The 9,563-nt window shown below is 32.6% G+C and overlaps 2 protein-coding genes across 10 annotated transcripts in view; one reads left to right on the forward strand and one right to left on the reverse strand.

The window, feature by feature from the left end:
- LOC123008622 (neurogenic locus notch homolog protein 3) overlaps positions 1–7,650 on the forward strand; it is an 8,258-nt gene extending 608 nt beyond the window's left edge. For all 4 annotated transcript variants that reach the window (XM_044404531.1, XM_044404532.1, XM_044404533.1 and 1 more), the window contains exons 3-6: positions 2,132–2,449; positions 2,500–2,976; positions 6,887–7,076; positions 7,445–7,650. In XM_044404531.1, the coding sequence (XP_044260466.1) occupies positions 2,132–2,449; positions 2,500–2,976; positions 6,887–7,076; positions 7,445–7,583 (1,124 nt within the window). In that variant the 3' untranslated portion in view covers positions 7,584–7,650. The remainder of the gene's footprint in view (positions 1–2,131; positions 2,450–2,499; positions 2,977–6,886; positions 7,077–7,444) is intronic.
- LOC123008618 (replication protein A 30 kDa subunit-like) overlaps positions 7,522–9,563 on the reverse strand; it is a 5,990-nt gene continuing 3,948 nt past the window's right edge. The window contains exons 2-4 of one of the 6 annotated variants that reach the window (XM_044404517.1): positions 8,316–8,438; positions 7,793–8,269; positions 7,522–7,739 (exon numbers count right to left, since the gene is read on the reverse strand). In XM_044404517.1, coding sequence (XP_044260452.1) covers positions 7,665–7,739; positions 7,793–8,269; positions 8,316–8,438 — 675 coding nt within the window. In that variant the 3' untranslated portion in view covers positions 7,522–7,664. Of the gene's footprint in view, positions 7,740–7,787; positions 8,270–8,315; positions 8,451–9,563 lie in introns of all 6 variants that reach the window. The other 5 variants (XM_044404516.1, XM_044404520.1, XM_044404522.1 and 2 more) reach the window with 5 other exon arrangements.

The raw sequence follows: 9,563 nt of genomic DNA on the forward strand, positions 1-9,563 counted from the left end.
AAAGTAATTTAACCTGAAACGCAAATGTTTTGCGTAATTTTGTTGAAAAAAAATCCAAAATGATCAAATTTTTGCATTTTTTTAACATTTTTGATCAAAAAACTTATTTTCTTTGCGATATTTCGCAAAACCGAGCTGAAATATTAGAAAATTGTTCCAAAATGACATTTATGCCGTTTTGTCRTGTGTTTCAGCACGTTTTTCAGCTAGAAACACAATTATTTCGCAAAATTTCGACAAAAACATGCTAAAATATAAAAAATTATGTTAATGTTGCATTTTTCAAACATTCAAGCAGCAAGAGCTTAGTTTTTTGCAAAATATTACAAAACCGGACGTAAAAATAGCAAAATTACATAAAAAATATAATTTTTGTGCTTGTTTAAGAATTTTAGCACGTTTTTGAGATAAAAACTCATTTTTTGCGAGATTTTGCTCCTAAGTGACACCAAAAAATCACTACATTGAGTCACACAATTGCCTTTTTCGAGAATTCTAATAAATTTTTTTTTTAAATAATTCAAAAACTCAGCAATATTTTATTTCGAGAGTACGAGCTAGATCATGTTTTCAAGCCAAAAACACAGTTTTTTCGAAAAATTTTGTTAAACTGGGATAAAAAAAACAAAAAATTAAATGAAAAGTATGATGGTAGACCCAAAACTAGCAGTTGATTCTATCTGTCACACACACACACTATTTTTTCTCCCATTGACAAATTGAGAATTACATTTTTTTATAAAATATAAGATGAAAATTCAGTTTTTTTTTTGCGAAATTTTGGCCAAAACTTGGTTAAAAATAACATAACTTTTTGCATTTTCTAGAGTTTTAGCACCTTTCTTTATAAAAAAAACGAAATTTCGTCAAAAATAAGACGGAAGTTAGAAAACAAAGTCAAAAATTGCATTATTTTTGCCATTGTTTAGCATTTCAGAAAGTACTTTAGCCTGAAACGCAATTGTTTTGCGTAATTTTGTTGAAAAAAAGTCTAAAACAATGAAATTTTTTGCAATTTTTTAACCGTTTAAGAACATTTTTGATCAAAAAACTTATTTTCTATGCGAAATTTCGCAAAACCGGAGTGAAACATTACAAAATTGTTTCAAAATGACATTTATGCCGTTTTGTCGTGTGTTTCAGCACGTTTTTCAGCTAGAAACACAATTATTTCGCAAAATTTCAACAAAAACAAACTAAAATATAAAACATTCTGTTACTGTTGCATTTTTCAAACATTCAAGTAGCAAGAGCTTAGTTTTTTGCAAAATATTACAAAACCGCACCTAAAAATCGCAAAATTACATGGAAAATATCATTTTTGTGATTGTTTGAGAATTTTACCAAGTTTTTGAGCTAAAAACTTAATTTTCTGCGAGATTTTGCTGCAAAATGACACCAAAAAATCAGTAAATTGAGTCACTCAATTGCCTTTTTCGAGAATCCTAATAAAAAAATTTTTAAAATTATTCAAAAACACCAATATTTTTGCTTATTTCGAGAGTACTAAATAGATCATGTTTTCAAGCCAAAAACACAGTTTTTTCGAAAAATTTTGCTAAACTGGGCTAAAAAAAAACAAAAAATTAAATGAAAATTATGGTGGTAGACCCAAAACTAGCAGTTGATTCTATCTGTCACACACACTATTTTTTCTACAACTGACCAATTGCGAATTAAAAGCCCACTATTTCTTAAATAGTTTTTTTCAATCTGTGAACTAAAAATGGAGTTATTTTTATATTTTTCAAAAGTTAAAATATATTTAAAATTATGCTTTTTATAGTAACTTTGCGATGTTGCCATTTTCTTTATTAGTACTCGTAGATCTGAAATAGTTTCATTAATTTTTCAATTTTACATTTTTAGTAAAGGTTCAAATACACAACTTATTTCTAACTTATTTATTTCAAAACAATTAATTAAAATTTAAATAATGTCAATTTTGATGTTTTTTTCGCCCACTATTTCATTTTCTCTCCCACTAGCACAAATCAGTGACCCATTTTTGGAAACGGCTACTTTAAAAACAATAACACAAACAGACCATTAATCAAGTAACCTTCAAGGTTAATTGCCTCAATTATATTACACTCCCGTTGTACACACGAAATTTTTTCTACTCCCCCAGCCATGGCCTACGTCTCGTCGTGTTCGAGCGGTACTTGCGGCCAAAACGCCCAATGTTCCATCATCGGTGGTCGTCCTGTGTGTTCCTGTTTCAAGGGCTACCTCGGCGACCCCATCACTTACTGCAAAAGGGCYGAATGTCTCGACAATTCCGAATGTCGCGGCCACTTGACRTGTCGCAAYGGGCGTTGCATCGACCCTTGCGACGGCACTTGTGGGGCAAACGCCCTTTGCACCGCCCGAAACCACCTCCCGGTATGCACATGTCCTCCAGGGTACACCGGAGACCCCTTCTCGCATTGCCGACGTTTCGACCCCTGTAAGTCTTCATCGAGAAATTTCAATGTTGCCAATTGACATTTTTCTTAGCTGAATTGTGCCACCCGAGTCCCTGTGGTGCCAACACTCATTGCGAGGTGGTGAACGAAACGCCCACTTGCAAGTGTCTTCCAGGGTACCATGGCTCACCCATCAGTGGGTGTCGCCATGAGTGCGACAGTGATGGCGAATGTGGGCCTGCGATGGCTTGCATCGAGTTTAAATGTCAAAATCCGTGTTCACAATGTGGCAAAAATGCCGAATGTGATGTCAGGAATCACAGACCGGTTTGTAAATGTCCGAAAAATTATTTCGGGAATCCCCTGGTGTCCTGCCAGCCTGAGTGTTATGGTGATAGGGATTGTCCGGCAGGACGGCCGGCTTGCTTCTATGGGATTTGCAAAAATCCCTGTGATGGTGTGTGTGGAGTGGGGGCCAATTGCGAGTTGAGGGGATTGACTCCCATTTGTTCGTGTCCCAGGGATATGACAGGGGATCCGTTTATTCATTGTAGACCGTTTGACAAACGTGAGTTTTTTTTTAATTTAGTCAAAACAAAAATTCAAAATCCCCTTYAAACGAAACTATTTTTTAAATAATGTTAAGCAAAAAAATGTTCGTTATGTACGTAAAATATACGAGTAAACAGTATTTTTGTTGTTTTTGAACTAAGAATATTTCAAAAAATCACCAAAAATGGTGTTCTTTTTGTCTATTCAAGCTTCCAAATTTGTTGCTGAAAACGTAGTTTTAGTATTTTGTTCGATTTTGCGTTATAAACTTACGTTTATTTACATCAAAACAAACTATTAAAGCAATTATTTATTTATCAGCGTATTATAAGTTTTAATAATTAGGTACCGAATTAAAAATTTTATCGGCACTTTATCGGTTCGTACAACTATTATTATTACTAATTATGATTATTGTAAATATTATTTTGCGACTAGACAAGTTATTGTTGAGACATCRACATAGCGACGGTAAGGTGTGTATTATAAAATTCGCAATTTTTTTTATTTCGAAAAATTTAGATGGATTTGAGTGWAACTTTAAAGTGGCTGGTTTTGGCCCACGGGTTAGCTGGAGTCCTAGGTGAGCCTTCAAAGCTTCCAAAGCCCCCAAAGAGGGTAACTAACACAGTTGTTGACACTTTAAGCAATGCAAGTGTCATAAAATTGAGTTGTTTTATTTAAATTAACTTTTTCTTTCTTACTTTTTCTATGACAATCTTAATTTTATGTAAAAATTAAAAAAATAAGGGATTTTACAGTGATTGACATATTTTCAACAATAGTCGACACGTGTTATAGTTATAAACATAAAACTATGTGTGCACTTTTCTAAAACCTAAGTCCTAATGTTAAAGGAAGATGGGAGTTACACTGATTTTATAAAAAAAAGTTTATTATAAAAATGTAGACAAAATATATATTATTCTACAAAAAATGTATAAAATTTAGTGTAGAAGCGTTTTCTCATTAAATTTAAAATATCCCTTTTATGCAGGTTTCCTTGTTTAGGTTTTTTACAAACCTTACATCTAAAAAAAATTGTTATAGTTTTTTTGTTTAGTAACAAATCCCTGTGATGGAGTGTGTGGAGAGGGGGCCAATTGCGAGTTAGGGGGTTTGACCCCCATTTGTTCGTGTCTCAGGGATATGACAGGGGATCCCTATATTCAGTGTAGACCGTTAGACAAACGTGTGTTTGATAAACGTTCGTTAGGTAAGTATGTACGAAAAAAATTTTTTTTTCGAGTATTCTAGCACGTTTGTAAACTAAAAATATTTCAAAAAATCACCAAACTCAGTCGAAAATGGTAGTTTTTTTGCCTATTCAAACTTCTAAATTTGTTGCTGAAAACGCAGTGTTAGTATTTTGTTCGATTATAAACTTATGTTTATTTACATCAAAACAAACTATTAAAACAATTATTTATCAGCGCCTTAAAAGTTTCAATAATCACCGGATTAAAAAATTTTATCGACACTTTATCGGCTCGTATAACTATCCTTATTATTACTATTTATGATTATTATTTTGCGACCAGAGAAGTTGCTGTTATGACACCAAGTTACGGTTAGGTGTATATTATAAAATTCGTATTTTTTTTTAATTTTGGAAAATTTAGATATGGTTTAGTGTAACTTTAAAGTGGCTGGTTTTGGCCCATGTGCTGACTTTTTTGAATATTTTTTTCCAACTTACTGGCTCAAAATCTATAAGAAATTTTAACTTTCAGATAAGGTAAAAAAATCGTGTAAACTAGTATTATTAATGGCTCCAAAATGACATTTTTTGCATCGTGATTATGAAAGCTCAATTTTCATCACGATTAATCGTATAGAAAGTTATACTTTTTTAAACAATATCAATAGTTATATTTCTAAAGTTATTTCTATAGAGTTAAGATTTGATTTATCAAATTGAAATCTTTTTGGTCTTTGAGGTTATCACTATGAAAAAAAATATTGTGTACAACTCTTACTTTTTTTCACGAATTTGCAAGCAAATGAGAGAAAAAAAGTACTTTCAAAACTAGTTGTACAAATAACTATTTTACCTTTATTTTCAGCACATTTTTATATTTTTCGGACTAAAAACTGAATTTTTTCGTAAAATTTCGCTAAATGGGACCAAAAAATCACTAAATTGGGTCACTTAAATAATTGCCTTTTTGAGTGAGAAATGAAATACTTTTAAGTTTTTTAAAAGATAATTCAAAAAATCACCAAATAAGTCGAAAAATGTGTGGTTTTTGCTTTCAGCATGTTTTGAAGCTAAAGATTCAGTTTTTTGGTGAAATTTTGACAAACTCGGCCAAAAAATTAATAAATTAGATAAAAAGTTTTAATATTTTGACCTCTCAAGAGAGTTTAAGCAATTCTTTCTTCCAGAATCTTGAAAATTTTTGTCAAAGTTAAGGCAAAAATCACACAATTAGGTCGAAAATTACACTTTTGCCACTTTTCAGCTTTCTATGTAGTACGTGTTTAAGCTAAGAAATTATTTTGCATAAAAAAAACAAAAATACCAAATTAAGCCATAAATTATACAAGGTGTTCCGTTTTTATTGTTACAAATTTAAACAGGTGATAGGATATTCAATAATTTAAGACAGCAGCTTCCTATAAACATGTATCGAAAAATGCTTGGTAAGGGAGCTACACCCTCTGAAAAGGGGCTAATAGGTTTTTGCTAATTGTTCAGAAACCATTTAAGATAAAATTAGAACATTTGGTATAGATGATAACCTTTATACACCTAAACGAATTCAAACATCATATGTCGAAATTTTTAATCAGGGGCGTCCGTAACTGGTGGGGTTTAGGGTAAAAAATACCCTATCTATTTTGGCTTTAGTTTCTTTAGTTATGTATTGACCAAAATGGTGGTCACTTTGAACAACTCCTTTAGATTTAGGCAAATTCATTTAATTAATGTTATTATTGTTACTGAATGTAATGTTAATTAGTTGAGGTTGATTAAAAAATATGAATTTCTTGCTTTTATTATTCTGTAAATTCTGATTTATTTGAATGTTGTATTGGTGTGTAACATAAATTTTAAATTAATTTTATTCAAAAATAATAAGTCGTATCGATACAAGAGAAACTTTTCTGTGATAAACTATCGAACTTAAGATTTTGTTGTTGAAAGTACCGAGAAACTAAAGCCAAAATAAATAGGATAWTTTTTTACCTTAAACTCCCCCAGTTTCGTACGCCTCTGATTAAAAATTTCGACATTTGATATTTGAATTCGTTTAGGTGTATAAAGGTTATCACCTGTACCAAATTTTGTAATTTGATCTTAAATGGTTTCTAAAATATTAGCAAAAACGTATTAGCCCCCTTCCAGGGGGTGTAGCTCCCTTAYCAAGGAAACTTTTGTCTTATAATTGAATATCCTATCACCTGTTTAAATTTGTAACAATAAAAACGGAACATCCTGTATAAATTTAGTTTTTTCGAAACTTTTAAAAAGATTTTTAAGCAAAAAAAAAAACAAAAAATAGAGCTGATTATAAAATAAAATAACTTTTCGCATTTGTCGCCAGTTTCAGCACATTTTCAGCCAGAAACGCAACATTCCGCAAAATTTTGTAAAAAAAAAAAACGAAAAACATCAAGTTAAAACAAAAATGGCATTATGAATGAAATTTATTATTAGGTACTATTATTATGTGCGTACGTAATTGCTTCTATTTCAAATAGTAAACAACTAATTTGATATTATTTATTTAATAGATATTCACTTTTTTTAGATAAATTTTACCTCGTCCATAACGAACATAATTTTTGCGATTATTTTGTAACAAAAAAACCGTTTCGGTAAGTTAATTTATTTGTGATATTTTGTATTCTTAGAAAATCCAGTTTTTACAAAATTTCTCCAAAAAAATTAAACACGTATTATTATAAATTCAATTCAGGGGACTTATGTGAGCCGAATCCTTGCGGAGACAACGCCCGTTGCGAGCCAGGCCACGACAGGACCGGCAAGGAGCGCCCCGTCTGCACCTGCCATCCCGGCTACGTCGGCGACCCTCTGGTCTCCTGCCGACCCGGCGAGTGCACCGAGGACTCCCACTGTCCGGATTCCAAAGCCTGCATCGATTACAAGTAAGTTGACACTGCCTGCCAAATGGACTTCAAATCAAATTTGGTGCGGTTTTTCGAGCAAAACCAGAGAAAAATCGCATGGGTTGCTTGGGGCTGCTTCCTCACCTATCTCCTCTACAAGTTCCTCTTCCACACTCCCGCCAAAAACAAGCCCGAATTGACCGTCGAACAGATCAAAAAAATCATCGAAGATTTGCCATTCGAAGGGCGCAGTTCCGAAACCAATCTCACACTCAAGGACCTACTAGATGAGTTGAAGGACATTAACGATGATGAAGAGTGGAAAAAGTTGATAACAAGTGTACAAAGTTTTTATAATGAGGAAAATAAGTGCGAAGTGCAACAGTAATTGGGGGCTTTTTTCGTAGATGCCAAAATCCGTGCGTGGGGCAATGTGGGGTCAACGCCAACTGCAATCCTAGAAGGCACATTGCTGTGTGCACCTGTGCCGAAGGGTTCAATGGGGATGCTTTGACTCAATGTCATAGGATTCAAGGAGGGACTTAAACAAATCACTGCCAAATAACATGTAATTCTATTTAACTCAAAAATAAATACTTTTAATTAACAAAAACACCGTATTTTTATTCAACAGCCTTGAGATGRTCTTGGTCTATAGTCGGATAAATCGCCCCTTGGCTTATCAATTGTTCCAAAGCTTGGCTACAAATACTCCAATCAAACCTAATAAAAAACAATCAAAAAACATACTTTACTTCATGTCCTTGATACGACGGAAACTGTCTCAAGACACTCCTCCTAGTAATCCCATACTCCTCACTCTTCACAATATTAAACACCAAACGTTGAAAATCACTAAACCGAGGCGCAGCCGAGTCCTCACTCACTTCCATAGCATCAGCGAGAGTATTTGCACAATTCAACTCTTTACTCAGCTCGGCTTCCGCCTCTAGTTTTGCACTCACAGCTCCCAATAAATGCGTAGTCAAAACGTTTAAATCATCAACCGGAAACGTCTTTATTATCATGACGACTTTTTCATTGTTTTGGGTRCGAATCGAACCGAAAATTTTCGAATATTTGCCTTCGACCATAGTTACAAGTTTGGAATTTACTTCTGGTTCAGATTCGCAATTGATGATTCCCTTGATTCTACCAGAGTGATCTTGAATGTAACACGTGATCTCAAAAGAGTCGACACTAATCTTTGAAATGACGCCGACTAGACAAGTCTAGGGAAATACAATCAGTGGGGGCAATCTAACAACGAAATATTACTATCTGAACGGCTTTTCCTGCGATTTGAAACGTGGAGTGTTTGCAAGCGAGGATCTGGTCAATGATTATGGGAACCACAGGTTGGATGCGAGGCTGGACTGTAGACATTTGAGCCATAATGGGCTGGAAATAAACCTAAAATTTTAATTAATCCTCAAAATTTAAAATTTTTTGTGTACCACATACGCTGATTTTAACTCGGGAGTAGAACATGCCATGTTTTCTACAATGCCAATAAATAAAAGCACAAAAAACATTGTTGTATCCTCAAAAAAAAAGTCAAAAACACTTATTTCTGACATATTCAAGTGTTTACGTAATTTTTGAACTTAACACTTTTTTCACGAGATTTTCTAATTCAGACTTAAAAATCACCAATTTATTTCGTATATGAAATTTTTCGAGCGTTCTTGACCTTTTTGCAGTCAACAACGCAATTATTTCGGAAAATTTCGGCATAAAATAAGCTCACAAATCCATAAATTAGATAAAAAAAATTCTATTATTGTTGCTTTTTCAAGTGTTTAAGCGCGTTTTGAGATAAAAATTCAATTTTTTCACAAGATTTAGCAACAACAAATCCAAATTTCACCAAAAAAATAAATCTTGTCTTTTACAATTTTAGCACCTTTCATTATAGGAAAAACGGAAATTTGAAAATTTCGTCAAAAATAATACAAAAGTTAGAAAACTAAGTCAAAAATTGCATTAATTTTGCCATTGTTTAACATTTGAAGAAGTACTTTAGCCTGAAACGCAATTGTTTTTCGTAATTTTGTTGAAAAAAAGTACAAGATTATCAAATTTTTGCATTTTTTAACCGTTTAAGGACATTTTTAATCAAAAAACTTATTTTCCTTGCGATATTTCGCAAAACCGAGCTGAAACCAATTTATTTCGTACATGAAATTTTTCGAGCGTTTTTGCACATTTTTCAGTCAACAACGCAATTATTTCGCAAAATTTCGGCATAAAATAASSCCACAAATGCATAAATTAGATTTAAAAATGCTATTATTGTTGCTTTTTCAAGTGTTTAAGCGCGTTTTTGAGATAAAAAATCAATTTTTTCACAAGATTTAACTACAACAAACCCAAATTTCACCAAAAAATAAATCTTGCCTTTTTCAAGCGTTTTTTTTTTACGCAAATACGCAATTTAGTCATTTGGTTGCAAATAAATCAACTCTCTATTATTGCGAAAGATAAAACCAAAGTTTTGTCAAAAATTAAGCTTCTTATATTTTT

This window comes from Tribolium madens, unplaced genomic scaffold, assembly GCF_015345945.1.
Source record: "Tribolium madens isolate multiple individuals breed KSU strain unplaced genomic scaffold, Tmad_KSU_1.1 Scaffold_71;HRSCAF=194;Tcas5.2_LG6, whole genome shotgun sequence".
In the NCBI taxonomy this organism is placed as follows: Eukaryota; Metazoa; Arthropoda; class Insecta; order Coleoptera; family Tenebrionidae; genus Tribolium; species Tribolium madens.